This window comes from Sturnira hondurensis, unplaced genomic scaffold (assembly GCF_014824575.4).
Source record: "Sturnira hondurensis isolate 20B ecotype Veracruz unplaced genomic scaffold, ASM1482457v3 Scaffold0018877, whole genome shotgun sequence".
Lineage (NCBI taxonomy): Eukaryota > Metazoa > Chordata > Mammalia > Chiroptera > Phyllostomidae > Sturnira > Sturnira hondurensis.
The window spans coordinates 2,495,997-2,515,754 of NW_028091508.1; the positions used below are offsets into that span (position 1 = coordinate 2,495,997).

Sequence of the window (19,758 nt, forward strand, 5' to 3'; positions counted from 1 at the left end):
GTGGAAGAAGATAGCAATTTTAGCAAAAAAGAAATGCATGCGGTGCATAATAACAAGCGCAGCTGCACTGCTTTCCTGACCTTGACTGTGGCCCCCAGTGTGTGGGTTACCTGCTGATCCTTTAAATTATCTGAGAAACCTATCCCTTCTCACCATCCCCTCCCCCTACGTGGATGCCCTTCAGGATGCTAGTGGCACCACTGCCACTGCATTTCCTGTTGGCAGCAGAGAGCAAGTGAAAGCGAAGCTGCAGTGGGCAGCAGCCGGGGCAGAAATAGCTCCTGCGAGCTTCACCAAAGCCTTCACAGGCCCCTGGACGCGGCTCCTGGCCTCGCGCGTCCTGATTCCAGCAGCTGTAGAGGCAGGCCGTCACCGGAATAGACAGCAATTTTGGCCGAGATAGCATTCGGGCACAGCGCGGGAGAGCCGCCTGCTGCTTAGCTGCCCCTTGGGCCCCAACTGGCCTTCGGGGGTTGGCGGGCTTGGTGGACCCCGATGCCAGGACACACACCCCTTCGCGGGGCCGGGGGGCCCCTGGGTGTCTGGCTGCTGGGCGGCCTCTGGGTTTGGGTGCTGGGTAGCCTCTGCGGGCTCGGGGCAGCAGCGCTGCGAGCGGGAACCTGGGGGTCTTCAGGAACGCCGCGCCCTTGTCCGGCTCCGCAGCAGTGGGAGGGGCGTCAGGTGCTGTACCAGCAGAGCAGCGGGCGCAACAGCCGCGCCCTGCTCTCCTACGATGGGCTCAACCAGCGCGTGCGGGTGCTGGACGAGAGGAAGGCGCTGATTCCCTGCAAGAGGTACGCGGGAGCGGGAGGGGCGGGGGGCTGCTCTAGGGCTCTCGATTTCCAGCGGTTCGCGGAGCCTCCCTCCTACCAAAGAGGAACTTCGCCAGGAGGATCACTCCGAGGTAGCACTGTTCGGGAGTGGTGGAGGGGCTGACCAACCCAGGGCGGCCTGCCCTCGGGCGCTAAGCAGGGCCTAGTGGGGCGGTGGCTGGTGAAAAAGGAGCTCAGCAGGAGCCGGCTCGCACTGCCCGCACCCTGTGCCCAGGCCTGAGGTTCCTGCAGCCTGGTTCAGCCTAGGGTACGTCTCCTGCACTGCCAGATTTCTTTCAGGAACAATCTGCGAGGAAGCACCGAGAGCACATGTTTTTTAAAGAATTAGCCTTTTTATTTTAAAGGATATGACAGCACTACAAAAAGTATGGGAAATCGACCAAAGAAAAAGTCACACACAAATTAATCACCCTGTTACAACTATTAGAATTTTGGTCTACTCCCTTAAATTTTTTCAAAGCAAGTTTTACATCCTTGGATCAAAAACACATATTATATGTATCTTTTTTATATAACATAATGTCTGTGTCATTTGCCATTTTATTAGTTGGCTTCCTATCTATTTTTTAATGGCGGCACAATGTTCCATTAAAGGGCTACACTTCGTGTATATATTTTTAACCACTGGTCTATAATTCTCCTTTCCATATCTGTTGTGACAAAGGACATCCCCTTTCTGAGACCTGGCTTACTTCTGACCCCTTTAAGCCCTGGTTTCTATTTTGGGATCACCACCTGTCAATTTTCCAGTCTTCCCATTTCTCTGTGTGCTCCTCTCAGGTTATATTAGTTTTTCTGTGTGGCATCTGCCTCATCAGAAGGAGGAGCCATGGGAATGTCCATGGGCTAAAGCCCCAGTGGGGAGTAACATGTGCAGCAAATCTTGATATCAAATTCACCTAAAACCTTTTGTTGAGTATTAGGCAACTGGGAGGAAATGTGGGATCCTTTCAAAGCAGTACTTTCAAAAGTACAAGATAATGCATTATAAAATGTAAAACACCAGTGCTGAGGAGGCCCAGCACAGCCAAGTCATCCTGGGGTCTAGGACTATCTGTGAGGCCTTTCACAGATTTCAAAGAACATGAATGTTTTTTGTTAGATCTCCAAGGACACAGTGCTAGTAATAGTAACAACCAAAATTTTAACATGTTGTATACCAAGCATGGTGCTGAGGACTTTCCACATACTACATGATTTGGTTTAAAGCTCACAGGGACTTGGCAGTGTAAGATTTATGATAGTTGTTTTATAGAAAATCTGAGGTCTAGGAAGATGAAGCAACTTTCTTAAGATCCACAGCTGTGACTTGAAGAGGAGGGGTAGATTTTTACACCTGTTGTATACCAGCTTCTTGTATTCATTCATTCATTCATTCTACATGCACTTGTATGTGTGTGTGTGTGGAGGGGCACTGTTTATAAATAGAGTGGGTCCTGGGCTTCAGGGAGGTCATAGTCTGGGGCTGGAGTCACATAAATAAAAAATTTCCATAGAGTGAGACGAGGGATGAGCTGTTACATGTGATGAGATGCCTCATGTGGCCGCCCAGGCTTCCCAGAGAAAGTGAAATATGAGTGAGCTCCAATGCTCCTATATAAACTGACCAGTGGAGGTGTGAAGGGAAGAATGGTTTGGGAAAATGTGAGTGTATTGCAGGCTTGCCTTGTGTGTCATCCTGGAGCAGACGTTGCTGAATATATTCCAAAAACTATAGGCCTATCACTGTTAGAACTGAAGCACAGAGTATGACAAGTGGTTGGGGCTCCACTAAGGATTTCTAAACAGTGAAATGCCATGATTGGATAATATAGAGATCACTAGATGCATGGTTGAGAATGAAGAAGAGCAAGAGTAGAAAGAAGAACATGCCCAGAAGACTTTTGTAGAGGTCCAGGTGAAAGACAGGCAGTGGCAATGGTGATAGTGAGAAGTGGACACACTAAGAAAGTGTTGAAGAGGTTTATTGAAGGATGTGCAAATGATTCAACAGTGTGTGGCTGAGGTGGTGATGGGGAGGGAAGCATCATTTGGTTTCCAAGCCATATAATGGCATGGAAGAGATGGGTGATGGTGACACTGTTCACTGAGATAGGGTTTGGCTTTCTGGTTAAAGGTTGGTTGGTGCTCTTTATGTGCATTGATATGAAGGCTGGGGGAGCAGTGGTGATTGATGGATAGTCATGCCGAAGGTGGACTGGGTGGCCCAAAGCACACTGATAAAGCAGAGGAGTGCGGTCAGGAGAAGGATAGAGATCCTCTAGAGGTAGTATTTTCAAAATTTAGGAGAATAAGATTTAGAGTCAGACAAATGTAGTTCTGAATCCAGATTTCTAATGTGGGTCTCTGGATAAGTTACTAAAACTTCCAGAGCCTAAGGTTCCTCATTTACAACATAGTAATACCAATAACGCCTAATCTGATTGTTGTAAGGATTAAATGGATTCAAGTGTGTAAAGCACACAGTGCAGTGTCTGACACATAGAGGTTGTTCAGCAATGGCTGTAGTTGTCCCTGTCACCACCATCATCATCACCACCCTGATACATTTACCATGGCCTGGAGACTCGCTGCCAGTCCTGTGGGCTCAGAAACCTAATCTCTCCGGGTACTCAAGGGCCCTTCCTTTGGGAGCTGAGTCAAGTAAGCAAGTCCAAATGCTAAACTGTATATTTCAATGAGTGCTATAGCTGGCATGGGGCCAGAATTCTCAAATCTGCAAGACCAGGTTATTTTCTCCCTGTAGGCAGAACTCTGTGGGAGCCAAATTATACTCAGGAGATTATGAGCAAAGAGCTGGAACAAATTCACTGACTCAAATGTTTGCTTGCTTTAGGCTAGGCTGTATGCTCAATATTGAGCTTTCCATCGTGAATAACACAGGCCTGCTCAGAGAAATCTGGCTAAAATAAAATGATGCACTCATTTTCACTATAGAGATGCTGTCTCACTGGCTCATTGCTCATCCAGATTCCTTTGACTCTGCACAGAGCCTTGGCAGAGTGAGTCTATGCAGGTCTGTCTTTGCAGCTTTTCTGCTATAGCTCCATGATTGGCCTATATGGTTTTTAGGTGTGCGTATTGTATCTTTAGGGGGCCACACTAAACCTTGCTGGTCTAGACGCTTTTTTGTCCATGTGGTATTATCTTATTTCCCTACCTTGGTCCATCAATTGATTTCACAGTTTAACATATATTCTCCCTTTAACATTATTCCCCCTCTTTCCAGTTTCTTGGCAAGGTTCTGTCTCATGGCCCAATCTCTGGCCCTAAATCAGATGTAGAAAAGAATGTTTAAAGCATAAATGAATTTTAAAGCTCCTTAAATGTAGATTGGTTGAAACAAACTCAGAAACCTTTTCAGGTATTAGCAGTCTGGCCAAAAAACCAGATGTTATTTGAAGAAAATATGGGTGGGTTGTCTCTTCGTATTTATTCCTAAATTGACAAGTAAGTTTTAGAGTTGGATCAACTTCTTAAGATTTTTATTTTGCATTCAGATAGTTACGGAAAATCCCACTGATAGTTACTGTGAAATGACTCTGATTTTCCAGGCTCTCTTTATCCAGAGAAGATGGAAAAGATTAAACAACTTTATGAACTTGAGATAAGATGAGCCTTAGCAGGGAATGGGAAATGTTAGTAATTGATACTATTTTGTTTTCTGGTTCCATCTGTCTTTCCTGATCCCTTGACTAAACTCATGAATATTATATTTGAAGACAAGGAAAGGCAAGATTTACTTTCATAATCAGTTAACACATTGAATTTTTTTGAACAAGCAATGTAGATATTGAATGAATTTGTTAGAATATCAATAACTTACTGCTTCCATTACAAAATAGTAGGTTGGGTTGTGGTGTTGCAATTAACAAAGCTACTTATGTAGAGTGATCAGAGAGGCATTAAGATAATATATGTTGACAAGTCAAGGATAAATCTTAGAAGACTATTCAGCAAACAATTCTAAAATGAGCAGAGAACCTGAAGGAGTAGACACTTCTCCAAAGAGGACATACAGATAGCCAATAGGCATATGAAAAGATGCTCAATGTTACTAATCATTAGAGAAATGCAAATTAAAACAACAATAAGGTATCACCTCACACATGTCAGAATAGCTATTATCAATAAATCAAGAAAGAAAAAGTGTTGGAGAGGATGTGGAGAAAAGGGAACACTTGTGTCCTGTTGGTGGGAATGCAGACTGGTGCAGCCACTGTGGAAACCAGTAAGGAGGTTCCTCAAAAAATTAAAAATGGAACTACTATGTGACCCAGCAATCCCACTTCTGGATATTTATCTGAAGAAATTCAAAACACTAATTTGAGGAGATATATGTATCCCTACCTTCATTGCAGCATTATTTATAATAGCCACAATATGGAAGTGACCTAAGTGTCCAATGATAGATAATTAGAGAAAGAAGAAGTGGTACATATATACCATGGATCCTACTCAGCCATAAAAAAAGAGTGAAATCTTACCATTTGCAACAACATGAATGTACCTAAAAAGTGTTATACAAAGCGAAATAAGTTAAACAGAGGGAGACAAATACCATATAATATGTACAAGTGGGATCTAAAATAAAATAAAGGAAAAAACTAAACAGATACAAACTCATAGTTGCAGAGAACATTTGATGGTTGCTATATAGGAGGAGGTTGACAGCTGATGACAAAGGTGAAGGGATTAAGAATTACAAATTGGCAGTTATGAAATAGTCATGGGGATGTAAAGTACAACATAGGAAATATAGTCAGTAATATTGTAATGACTATGTACTATGTCAGATCTAAGTGTGAGATTTATAAGGGGGATTACTTTGTAAATTATATAACTGTCTAATCATCATACTGTACACCTGAACTAATATAATATTGAATGTCAATTGTAATTGGAAAATTAAAGAAAAAAAAACAACCAATCCTACCTATCTGGGTATTTTTTTTTCTTGGTAAATGATGAAAAGGAAAATATGTCTTAAATGTATTGGCAACTGGTTTTTATTCAAATTCTGATCAGTCTGTGACTGCTTTAGTTTTCCCAGAACACTTTACTTCTTGGAGAACAGAGTATCACTTCTTTTATCTTTTTTTCCAGCAAATCCCCTCATATAGTAGAGAGAGGATGGGCATATATTTAGATAGTCATGGACTGCCAAACGTGGCTTCTTATCCTGGCTTCACAACAAGGTCCTTAAATTCTCAGAACATCCGTGTTTTCCGTCTTTTGATTTAATGATACCTACAATGTTGATACTAAATATTCAGGTTTTCTTTAATAAGTTAGCTTCAGATAAGATTAAATGATAGCACAAAAGCTACCATTTTATTACATCAGGCTAATTTTTGTGTATACAGTGATGTGATGAATTTGACATAGATTCTGAAATTTTTCTCCATTTGTCTCTTCGTGTAGTTAAATTCAGTTCATTTTTTTCCTTCTTCTTTTCACCTAAGTTTGTGTTTAGGGGTAGATAAAAGATGCTTTGGACCCAAACTCAGAAAGCTCTCCTGTCTGTGGAGCTCCTTGTATATACTGAAGGACTGAATGAGACTGCTCACAGAAGTGTTCCTCCAGGTATCTGCTGAGGAAAATCAGTTCGCAGGCATGCTCTCACACTGGCTAACTTCAGGGATTATATGTGTTTAAAAATCAAATGAATCATTTTTCTCTGAATATGTAATTTTATTTTGAAACTATCTTGTACTTACAGAAAAGTTGCAATTATAGTCCATAGCCACCATTTTTCACATGAACTACTTGAATGAGTTGGCAACTTGATATCTCAACAACTCCCAATTACCTCGGTGTGCATTTTTCCTGCATGACTACAACACAAGCATAAAAGTCAGGAAGTTAACATATGATGAGGCCTGTCCAGAAAAAGTCCAACCATTGTTAATATAATGAGAATGGTTAGCGTGATATTGATGTAACCTGGCAGCCAAGGAGAGTGGACTGGAGTGCACTTGTGTAAACAATGATGACTTCACTGTGCTAGTCTGTGAAGGTGGTAGACACTGTGGAGTGAGCATGAGTACTGTGTAGACATCACATTCGAAATGACTGAGTAGAGCAATAAATCTGCATCAAATTTTGCATTGAGCCTGAACAATCCTCCCCAGGTGCTAGCTCTTCAGATGATTCAGAAGGCCAGAGCCATGGGCAACTGGTGATTAGCAGCTTCATCACAAAAATGGGTCCATTTATGCTTCATGTCTCTTGCAGAGCTTTTTGGTGACACATCAAATCACCCAGGTGACTCAGCCTCCCTGTGGCCCAGCTTTTTGGTGAAACATCATATCACCCAGGTGACTCAGCCTCCCTATGGCCCAGATTTGGCCCTGAGACTTCTGGCTTTTCCCTAAAATCACCTTTGAGTGGGGAGAAATTTCAGATTATCAGTGAAGTTCAGGAAAATACAACAGGGAGGCTGCTGGTGATGGGAGAATTGTGTGAGGTCCCAAGGTTTCTAATTTTGAAGGGAACCGAGATGTCATTGTTCTATGTACAATATTTCTTATATCTTGGATCTTCTTCAGTAGATGCCTCTATTTTTCATATTACATGGCTAGATACCTTCTGCACAGACTTTGTATATTCATTTCTACCATTTGCAATTAAAGTCTCATTCAGACTTTGGCAGTTGTTCTTTTTATGTTCTTTACAGCAAAATGATACAGTTTATAGTCAAGCATTGCATTTAGGTGTGTGTTTTTGGTCTCTTTCTGTCTGGAACAGTTTCTCAGTCTTTCTTGCACTTCAGTACTTTGGAAGATTACAGTACATTTTTTTGGGTAGAATGTTCCTCAATTTGTGTTTATCTGCTATTTCCTCATAATTAATTAGATTCAAGTTACTCACCTATGGCAGGAATATTACAGAGGTAACACTTTATTCTTTATCACCCTGATGTTTACTTTGATCACTTGATTAACTGCTGTTTGGAAGATTTCCTCAATGTGAAGTGACATTTTGTTACTTTGTACATAGTATTTTGTAGGGAGATGTTTTGAAACCATGTGCATATTCCATTCTTCATTAAACTTTCAATTTATCCATTTATTTATAGCAAGGATTGTCAACAATGTGTATATTTCACTTGCTCTTATTGTCTATTTGATGTTCACACTGTTCCATTTTGAGCTGGTGGAAGCTTCTTCAAGTTGGCTTCTGTGTTCATGTGCTTCTCCTAGTCTGTGAGGATTTCCTTGTTTTCAGCAACCACAAGATATTCCAAGAGCACCTGTACTTTCCCTGCCAGAGTCCTGGAATAACCCATTTCTCAAGAAGCCCTAGTTACTTTTACTGGAGAATAACATTTGGAAGCCAAGATCTCTGCTATAGTTATGATCTTGGCTGTTGGGTGGGGCTGCTCCAGGCTCTGTCAGTAGACAAAGCAAGGGGCTATAGGTTTAAACACACACACACACACACACAGTCACTTACTCACACATACACACTTTTACATCTACATTTATTTCTAAGCTTCCAATTCTAATTCATAGAGATGTTTATACCAATACCACTAATTCTAATCTACTATTTTAGTAGATTAGAATTAGTAGATATTTAGTAGATATTCTAGTCATCTCCAGTTCATTTTTGTAACTCCCTGCTCAGAGGAAACTGGTTCCCATTATTCAGTTGTGATGGGTAACCAATTGGGCACTGCTATGATGTTTCTCCCTGCATGGATGTCTTTCTCACTCTGCTTGGGCTCTGCACACCAGGCCAGGCCATGGGGATGCCTACCTTCTTTAGCACTATCTAAGGGCTCTTCTTTGTTTAACAAGAGGAATGGGGAGAGCACGCTATTTTTTATGTTTGTTTTCTTTCGAATCTCTCAGGTAATAACATTGTAAACTCTCAGATTGTGTCTTTGTGGCTGAGGGAGGTAAATTAGTATAAAGTGTCCAATAAATTATTTGATCACAAACCCTGTTTTGCATGAATGGGGTTTTCATTTTATGAAAATATGATTTTCAGAATTTCAGAAGAATAGCTTCTTTTGACTTTACTTTTTCTTCTAGATCCTTAATGGCTGGAGCCATCCTTTTTTATTAACTCAGAAGTTCGACTGCTTGTGGTCTTTTGATCCTTGAAAAATAAACCAATACTGAATTGCAATACTGAGTTTTTCTTCAAGAGTAAGATTTTCTTGGAAGCATGTAAAGTTTGCTTTTAGACTCTTAATTCGATGGGTCTGTTGACTATGGATTTCAGAAGATTGATGTTGGATGATGTGCTGGGGAAGCAGACAGTGAAGAACAAGAAGTTTCAAGGAAGATAAGTCTGGGAAAGTAAAAGGACTGGCCAGGTATAAGACTAACATAAATAGAAGCTAGAGGTAGTCGCCATACTGCTGCAAAAATATACTTACTTTTCTCCGTTAACCTTGAGCTCTTTCTTCCTGATTCTGACCTCAAAGATGATGGTCAGGGGCAAAGTGCCCAAAGATCTGAATATATTCCACCAATTAGTGGTTTGTTTTTCCTGGAGTAAATGCGATAGTCTTTTATTTCCCCAATTCCAGTAAAAATCTTCTATTTCCCCCCTTTATAATTTCTTTTATTTTATCCATCTTTAAAGAAGAAAATATTTTTTTTCTCTTGATTCTACTAGCTGAACCCTCATTTTCTCATTATTGTGAAAGCAAATCTCATGCCAACTCCAATTTCTTTTCTCCCATGTTCACTTGAACCCCTTCCAATCAAACTTTCACCATCTGAAACTGCTAAGGTCAAGAGAAATGTTCTTCACATTACTAATCAACTGATATTTTATCAGTTCTTATTTTACAGTTCTTTCATCTTGATATACATTCTTCACCTGACTTTCATGACTACACTCTTCTGGTTTACTCTTCCACCTGCTTTTCTCTCATTCTCAGTCTCCTTTGTTCTTCCTCCTCTTCTCTAGGACCATTAATGGTAGAATGTCTTATGGCTCAGGCTTTCCAGCTCTTTGCTTTTCTCTCTATACACCTCTCTGTTGATCTTGTCCAGGTCATGGCTTTAAATACCATCTTTGCATGAAAGACTGCCATGTGTATATCTCCAGCCTATACATCTCTTCTGAATATGCTTTGTTGAGTTCTTCACTTGGATCTCTAGTAGTCATTTCAGACTCAACTTTTCCAAAACTAATGGCTCTTCATAAACAAATAAACAAACAAAATTTATTTCTCTTTTTTAAAAAATCTCAGCCAATAGCAACTCCAGTTGCTTAGGATCAATCCTTGGAGTCCCTGTTGATTTCTTTTTCTCCCCTTGCCACAAGTAATCCATAAATAAATCCTATTGATTCTAATTTAAGTATAGACCCAAAAGCTTTACTAAAACACAACTTTACTGTTATCTTGGCCCAAAACTTCATTATTCTTGTCTGTACTTTTTGCAATAGCCTCTTCATGAGTTCCCCAACTTTTGCCATTGCCTCTTTTGGTCTCAGCACAGGATCTCAAGTGATTCTGCTAAAAAATGTTGTATCATGTCACTTGTATGCTCAAAAACCTACAATGCCTTGCTGTCTCTCAGAGTAAATACCCTTACAATGACCTGACCATCCTGTGGGGTCAGCTCCTCCATCCCCTCCACACCTTGTCTATGACCTCATCACTCCATTGTGTATCCATTATTACATCATCAGCTCACTCACTTTAGCCCATGACCTCAGCATGTTTCTCACCCTTTGGCACGGTGTTATTGCTCCCCCTGCCCAGAAAGCCTTTTTACTAAAAAGCTGCATGGCCCACTTCCAAGTAAAACTGTCTTTCTTCTCCACATTCTCATACACCCCACTTTACTCCCCTATATGTTTAAGATTCTTATCCACCATCTAACATAATATTTCATACTTTTTAAGTTTTTCCTCAAAATATTCTGCCAGCTCACCCATACCAACTAGTTTATTTTTATCATCTTTCAACTCCTGACTTCTCTTCCTTTAGTCTTTTAAAGTACATTTTATTGATTATACTATTACAGTTGTCCCATTTCCCTCCCTCATTCCCCTCCACCCTGCACACCCTCTGCCACCCACATTATCTTTATTTAGTTCATATCCATGGGTCATGCTTATAAGTTCTCTAGCTTCTACATTTCCCATACTATTCTTGCCTTCACCCTGCCTATTTTCTACCTACCATCTATGCTACTTATTCTCTGTGCCTTTCCCCCCTCTTCCCCTTCTACTCCCCTGTCGCTAACCCTTCATGTAATCTCCATTTCTGTGGTTCTGTTCCTGTTCTAGCTGTTTGCTTAGTTTGTTTTTGTTTTTGTTTTATGTGTGGTTGTTAATAATTGTGAGTTTGCTGTCATTTTACTATACATGTTTTTTATCTTCTTTTCTTAGATAAGTCCCCTTAACATTTCATATAATAAGGGCTTGGTGATGATGGACTCCTTTAACTTGACCTTATCTGAGAAGCATTTTATCTGCCCTTCCATTCTAAATGAAAGCTTCGCAGGAGAGAGCAATCTTAGATGTAGGTCCTTGCCTTTCATGACTTGGAGTACTTCTTTCCAGCCCCTTCTTGACTGCAATGTTTCTTTTGAGAAATCAGCTGACAGTATGATGGGAACTCCTTTGTAGGTGACTGTCCCCTTATCTCTTGCTGCTTCTAGGATTCTCTCCTTCATTTTTATCTTGGCTAATGTAATTATGATGTGCCTTGGTGTGTTCTTCTTTGGGTCCAAGTTCTTTGGGACTCTGAGCTTCATGGACTTCCTGGATGTCTATTTCCTTTGCCAGATTGGGGACGTTCTCCTTTATTATTTGTTCAAATAAGTTTTCCACTTGTGGCTGTTCCTCTTCCCCTTCTGGTATCCCTATAATTCAGATGTTGGAACGTTTAAAGATGTCCTGGAGGTTCCTAAGCCTCTCTCTCTTTTTTTTCTGAATTCTTGTCTCTTCATTCTTTTCTAGTTGGCTGTTTCTTTCTTCCTTTTGGTCCATTTGATTGATTTGAGTCCCAGTTTTCTTCCCATCACTATTGGTTCCCTGTGTATTTCTCTTCATTTCCCTTAGCATAACCTTCATTTTTTCATCTAATTTGTGACCAAATTCAACCAGTTCTGTGAGCATCCTGATCACCAGTGCTTTGAACTCTGCATCTGATAGGTTGGCTGTCTGTTCGACGTTTAGATGCATTTGCTCTGGAGTTTTGATCTGTTCATTTGTTTGGGCCTTTTTTTGTGTGTGTGTTGTTGCACCTGTTACATATGAGAGGTGGAGCCTTAGGTGTTTGCCAGGGCGGGGCAACCCAGTCACGTGGTTGTGATGCTGTATGTGGGGGCCAGATCCGAGAGGGAACAATGGCACTGTTCTGCTCTCTGCTAGATTTCAGTCCCTTCTGCCACTTCCCCCAAGCAAACTGGGCCCTTCTGGTGTTGATATCTGTGTGGATGGGTTTGTGTACATTCTAGGATCCTGTGGGTCTCTCCAACAAAATCTCCCGTGAGGCTTGGAGTCTATTCTGGCACCTCAATCCCTACAGGTGTTTTCTTTCAATGTTTTCAGGCTTTATTTCCCTATGCTGGGACCCTGGGTTGTGTGGTCTGTCTCACTCCCCAGTTTTGCCTGGTTTATCTGTGTGCAAATGTGGGACCATGGGTCAGCCAGTGGCCCTGAGCGCTGTGCCCCGCTTTCCGATTGCCACCTTGCTGGGTCTGCTCATCACCACCCTGCGCCTGGGGTCTGCCAGCTGCCATCTTGCACACCCAATGTCAGTGCTTTTTTTGCCGCCACCCTCTCCACCTGGCTTCACCCCTCCTACTAGTCTGGATGGATGTGTCTATTCCAGCTCCTTGGTTGTCAGACTTTCATACAATTCAATTTTCTGTCAGTTCTGGTTGTTATTTTGTTTCTAAATTGTTGGTGTCCTTATTTTGGTTGTGCGAGAAAGCACAGTGTGTTTGCCTATGCCTCCATTTTGGCCAGAAGTGCCCTCCTTTAGTTTTCATTGTCATTTCCTCAAAGGGGACTCTGTGACCATTCCACAAACCTGTCCCCACAAGGCACTGTACAGTGCACCTCATTCTGTTTTTCTCAGGACACTCTCACTGTGTAACATTGGCTTATCATTTCAGTCATCTGGTGCTTATTGTCCATTGTCTCTCCTCCTTAAAATGAAGGGAGAATGTTATCAACCTGGTTACAAGCAATTCCCTAGAACCTAGAGGTGCTTGGCACATAAAGAAGTCTCAATAAATGTGTGTTAAATGAATAAATACTATTTTTATGGTTTTCTGGTTACTAGCATTATACATGTTTGTGGTGGAAAATTTAGATAACACAGAAGAGCAACATAAAGAGATTAAGAATTGCTCATAATCTTGTTATCCAGGTTTAGCAACCCTGGTAAATGTGCTTCTGGATTTTTCCTATTTTTATGTATACAATTTTAAAATTAAAATGGAAACATGCTATGCAGTTTTATATTTAACAAAATATTGTGTGTATTTCTCATGCCACTAAGTAATCTTTAACAGAATCATTGTTAGTGACTGTGGTATTCTAGCTAATGAATAGAACATTGTTTCTTTAAGCAGTACCTTATTATGGGGCAGTTATCTTTCTTTACCCTCAATTTTTCACTAGTATAAACAACTGCATGTATAACCTTGTGTAATATATGTGTACCATTTAAAAATATATTTTGAATAAATTCCTAGATAAAAAATGATAGAAAAGGGATTTGCACATTTAAAAATTTTTGATGACTTTGCCCTTCAGGAAAGTTGTTCCAATTGACATTTCAATTGGCAAAATATGCATCTTTGTGTTTCCCATGCCTATAAGGAGTCTAACTATGTTAGACTATGTTAGTAACATAGTCTAAATTACTATGTTAGTAATTTCTAACATGATAAAAAACAGAAGGGCAAATTAATGTACCCACAGGGATATCACGCTTCTTTGTCATGATTCCCACTCTAATGTGAATGCCTTTAATATTTCAGTTACTTTAATACAAAGCTACCCTATTGTGCTCAGTAAATATTTTATGAGCTATTTAACGAAGAATTTATTCTAATTAGGAGGATAGTAAATTGCTTTAGCAACCTAGTAATTTTAACTAATAGATCACTTTACATTAAACCATCTTTGCATTTTTGAAATAAATTCTAATTTATCAGTATATATGATACTTTAATCATTTGCGTGATTTGATTTGCTATTACTTTTCTTAAGACTTCTTTTTAATCCATAGCCACAATTTAGCTTGATCTGTAGTCTTTATGTTTATGCTTTATATATTTCAATGTGAGGTTTTTCATATTTTTGTAAAAGTATTGGCAAGCTTTCTATATTTCTCTGTGCTCTAAAGCCTTGGTGTTGGAAAATACTAATTCATAAAACCATTTGGACCCAATTTCTTTTGAAAAAGTATCTCTGATTTATTTTTAAGTTCAAAGATCAAAGATGTAAGATATCATTAGGTCATTGTAAAGATTTCCCCCCCTCTGGTTATTGGTCCACTTAACTTTTTGCTTCAATCTGAGTCATTTTTGATGACTAGTATTTACATTTTTCTATGAAATCTTCCATTTCATCCAGATTCTATTCATCATATTTGTATATAACTCTTAAAACAACTCCACCTTGTCTATTGATATTTTTCTTCTCGATTACATTTTAACAATACACTAATGGATTTGTACAATGGTTTTATGGTGTATTATTCATTTATATTTTATATCATATAGCGCCTTTATTAAGAAGAGTTTTTGACATCAAATTACACCATATACCCATATTTTTAAAAGTTTCTAAGGAGAGTTGTAGTGGACCCCTCCCTTGGAGGGCATCTCACAACTTCCGAAAATGGATCCCCCATGTGCCTTTCATGCAGGAGCCTCTTCCCAGCTGTTCTCTCATCAAACACTTCCCCAAGTGTCTCTCTTGCTCCTCAATCTCAGTTTTGGGGTATTTCCCCCAATATGGGTATTGAAGGTTTTCCAAGTGTCAGTGGTTTTCTTCAGAAGCCATGTTCTTTTCCTCTTTTCTTGGATCCTCTTTGGACTGAGAGGCTATCTGAAAAATCAGACTCCCTAACAGGTGCCTGTGTTGCTCTGAGCCCCTCCAAAGAAAGAAGAAGCTCTCAGGACATATGGCCTCCAAACAAAAGGTAGCTGCCCCGGGAAAACTCTTTGCAGACAGGCTCTGGAGGAAGTGGGGAGGCCATCGCAGCAAGTGTGCAGAAAGCACAAGAGGGTGGAAGCTCTAATTTCAGGAGAAACAGGACAATGGACCAGGGGACAAATCTATCAGCCCACACTCCTGGGAGAGAATCTACCCCAGATTTGATATCCATTGAAACACCACATCATGAACACAGAACACAGATGCAGTATTCTGGTGAGGTTCATGTGTTTCCTCTGGATGTGGGAGGCCTCTTTCTTTGAATTGAGCCTCTACTTGTCCCCTTTGTCACATACTCTGTATTTTGGACAATGATTCTCCTCCTGACCCAGCTCCAGGTGTTGTCTGTCTTACCTGTGGGGCCCCAGAGGGGCCACTCTTGTGAGGTGTCAGTTATTTTTAAGGAGGATGCAGATTTGCTGTGCTGGTGGTTGTTGTTTTGGTAAAGGACAAGTATTTATTTCTATATCACTAGGTATGTTGAAAAGAACTTAAAGTGTTTGAATAGTTTCTGTTCTTTTATCGTGCAGTTCAAACCTCTAAAAGGTCAAATCCTTTGCTGGTTGAAACACAGTTAAATTTTTCTCATGTGTGCATTTGTGCAAATGTATAAGTAACTTTACCACAAGGTGTAATATTAAAAATGTATTATTTTACACATTTTATTTGTCACTGTAATTTCTTTTATACTAATATTCTTATTTACCTGAATCCTTTGTTTTGATTCATGTTTCAGTTAACTAGAAAACATATTCAATTAATTTTATTCAGACAGAAAACTTTCAGAGACTTTGAATGCCTGAGAACATCTACTTACTGCTGTCTTAAATAATGGTGATTTGGGGAGTACACAATTCATTAGGTAAAAATAATATTTTTGCTTAAAAGTATTTTATGGCATTTAGAAATATTTGGCTTAAAATATGGCTTAAAAATATTTTATGGCATTTAGAGATCTAGAAGAAAACTCTGATTTTAAAGTGATTTTGGTTTAGTGTTAATAATTTTTTTCTGCCCAAGTTTTTGTAGGTTGTTTCCAATAACCCTGAACTTTATTAATTAATATTTCCAGATTATATACAGCTGTAGGGAAGTTTTATCTACTATTTCTGGAGGTTTAATACTCTGTCTTCTCTCTTTGTTCCCTGAAATATTTCTCTACTTACATGTATTAGTTCTCTTACATCTGTCCCCCAAATTTCTTATCTTTTCATTAACCTTTCATCACTTTGTTTTTCTCTTAGCTCTGGTGTACCTTCAAGTTCACTGCTGCTATTTTTTTGTTTCCTATAGCCTGTACACTGCCTCTTCTGCATTTTCTACTTTGATAAGTCATGTTTTTCACTAGAAAGCTATTCTTGTGGTCACACATCGTTCCTTTTATGTAGAATTAAATACTACATAAATGTAGCATTATCCCAAGTCCCAGTGAATGTAAAAAAAATAACATTTATATTTTAGTTTCATTCACTGTTAGCTGGAAGGGTGTGTGTATGTGTGTTTGTATTTCAATGTGCAGGGAACTGACATATTTCTACCGAAAAGCATAGTGCTGGTTCTATAAAAATGACTATTCTTGTACCCTCCCAACCTGTTTAATACCACTTGACATGTAGTTCTAGAAATCATTATGTACCAGAGCAACAGGGATATCTCAATATTAATGAGGCTGTTTCTTTTAGTGGTAGTGGAAAGACAAGTTATGTTGACCTGTTGTCTCATGAGAAGTTTTTTATTATGTTTCATTGGATGAAAGAATATATGCCTACACATTGCCAATATTCATCCAGATACATTTTGGGGGAAATGTTTTTTTCAATTTCTTGAGCAGTTTTCCTCTTTTGAACTAGGATCCAAGTAGTACAGATCCATCACCTTACACGTTCTTAAATTGCACACATAATCACGCTTTGATTTTACTTTTCCTAGGGCTGCATTCCCAAGTAACTTAACTTTCCTTTGGTTGTATTTGGTTGGCATCAGCCTGCACAATGAGTTTGTGTCTAGCACCACAATTCCAAAATAACGTTTTTCTTTTATGTCTCATAATCACTGGAGGGTGTAACTCTGTCTAGTTTTACGCCAGAATGGCAAGAGGCTGCAGCTCAGTTCTTCCTGCTAAGAGTCAGAGAGCCGGCACGCATTACTAATCTATTATGTTGCATATTACACAAATCCAAACTTTGTCCAATTTCTTTTATAAAAGCCAAAGTCCTTTTGTAATCACAATCTAATATTTGTCCATTCTCTTTTCTGTAATTTAATGTTTGGTTTCATCAAGGCCCAAGGTTCTTCTCCAGTCACCTACTCTGACATTCTTAGAATGTGCTTGGAGTTGGCTTTTAGTTGCAAGATGACATTTAGTTACTGACTTGTTGCCTCATTGTCTAATGGTGGCTGCCGCCACTCCAAGCACGTGTTCTTACCCAACTATGTTCAAAGACAAGAAATTAAGGAAGAGGAATAGGACAGAGACTTTCCTCTTTTTTTTTGCACTGAAATTTTTAAAAAGTAATTTTTAAAATTCAATTTATTAAGATAATATTGGTTAATAATATTATTTGATGTTCAGGTGTACAATTTCATAATACATCTGTATACTCCATTGTGTGTTCACCTTTCAAAGTCTAGTCTCCTTTAATCACCATGTATTTGACCCCTTTACCCTTTTTGTCCTCCCCCTACTTCCCTTCCCCATTCTATGAGTTTGTCTATTTTGATTGTTCTTTTGTTGCTTTCTGTTTTGTATCTCATATATGAATGGAATTATACAGTTATTATCCCTTTATGTCTGACTTATTTCACTTAGCAAGATCCATACTTGTTGTTACACATTGCAATATTTCATCTCTTTCATGGCCAAATAGTATTCCACTGTATATATGTGCCACATCTTTATTCTCCTTTTCTTTTGAGAGAAATGTCCATAGGATCTCCTCTCTCTACATGTGATCATGTTTTCTTTAGGTTTCCAATGCCAGAATGATATATACCCCTAGCTCCAAAGGAGACTAAGAAAATGAGTGTATGAACATACTTTCTCAGCCTGTATATTAAGAAGCCAGCAAGGGAGAGAGGTGAGAATACCTGCTGGTTTTCTACAAAAGGATCCACTATAGCACTCAGAAATGTTCTCTTTTTACCTCTCCATCTCACCTGAATGAGTTAACCCTTTGTTACATACTAGATCAAGTGTTAAGTACTCAAGTTAATGGATTAGTTTCTTTGTTAAACATTAACTCATTATAGTAAATACTGTTATAACCAGGCTTTCCTATAAAGCTATACATCCCTGCATTTATGTAATAATTTTATAACCATTATCTCAAATCATCTATATAATAATGCTATGACCTTCAAAATTTCAGTCTCTCTTTACATATGATAAATAGATTAAAACTGTGATCATACAGCTCATCAGCGGTTGACTGGAAACCTTGATTCTTTGACCTAAGCTTCTTTACAGTGCTTTTCACATTATAAACCTTAACCTGAAGTAGGAAAACTAACATAAAAGTTTTCTCACTGACTTCTGGTCAAGATTGAGGTATAGGTAAATGGACTTGCATCCTCCCACAACCACACCAAAATTGCATCTAAAGTACAGAACAACCATCATTCAGAACCACCAGGAATCTAGTCAAATGGAAGTCCTACTAGGGATTTAAAGAAGAAGCTACTTTGAAACTGGTAAGGGGGATGGGGATATGGAACTGGCTGGTCCTACACCCATGTGTGGCAGATAAAAATTGGAAGGGATATCTCAGCTGCAGAGGTGCCCCCCTGAGGAGTGAGGAGCCCCAGCCCTATACCAAGTCCCTTAGCCTAGGGTTCCAGTGCCAGAAATAGAAGTACCTATAAACTTCAGGCTGTAAAAACCAGTGCAGATTGTGCCTCCTTGAGACAGAGGGCTTCTGGAATCCCTGGCAGTTCCTCTTAAAGGGCCCATGCACAAACGTACACAGACTCATTCATTCTGATCTCCAATGCTGAGGCAGTAGCTCAAAAGGCACAAAGGACATGTGGGGAGGAAATGAATAGTCTGACATCAGGTTGAGGGTTGGGGATAAGATTTCAGCCAGACAGAAATGTTGCTAGAGGCCACCGTTCCTTTTCTGAGACCCCACCCACAGTGCTAGCAGGCAGGCATCATATCTGAGTACACATCTGTCTGGCTCATACGCTTTGTCCCACACTGGTGATTACCTGAAACCTTGCTATACCCAACTGGCTGGCTCATCTAAGCTATGCCCAGTCGCTTTTTTTTATATCAATGGCATATCTTGGCTCATGCTTCATACTATTCTAAAATCTCCAAAACAAGCACCATCTGGCCTCAGGATGTCCCATACCCCAGGCCTGGCCCTAGCAGCAGCCAGCCTTGTTTGGCATCTTCGCCCCACCTGGGCATCTCCAAGACCCGCATAAGTGGCAGCCATCTGCAGATTGCTTTGTAGCTCATGCCAGGTGACCCTGGGTAACACACAGGCAGCAGCTGACTTTGGCCTGCACCTTCTGGGAGGCCCCAAAGCCAGTGCACCCAGTGGACAGCTTTAGACCACACTGGTATATCATCACCCAACCACCTCCACAGTGACATGGGGTGGACTCAGCATGCACCAGAGCCCTGCTGAAGTAAGTCCTACTCTGTGGGGGGTGGGCCCCTGCACAGCTGATCCTCCATAGTAGTTTCAACCAGTTCTTGCAGCCAATTGGCTTGGGAGTAAATCTCTCCCATTGATGTGTCAACAGCAATCTAGGCTCAAAT

The 19,758-nt window shown here is 40.0% G+C and overlaps 1 protein-coding gene across 1 annotated transcript in view; it reads left to right on the plus strand.

Annotated features, from left to right (window-relative positions):
* The first annotated feature begins 225 nt into the window (after window positions 1-225).
* Window positions 226-19,758, plus strand: part of EPDR1 (ependymin related 1) — a 30,769-nt gene continuing 11,236 nt past the window's right edge. Inside the window, exon 1 of the mRNA XM_037070659.1 lies at window positions 226-794. Coding sequence (XP_036926554.1) covers window positions 496-794 — 299 coding nt within the window. The 5' untranslated portion in view covers window positions 226-495. The remainder of the gene's footprint in view (window positions 795-19,758) is intronic.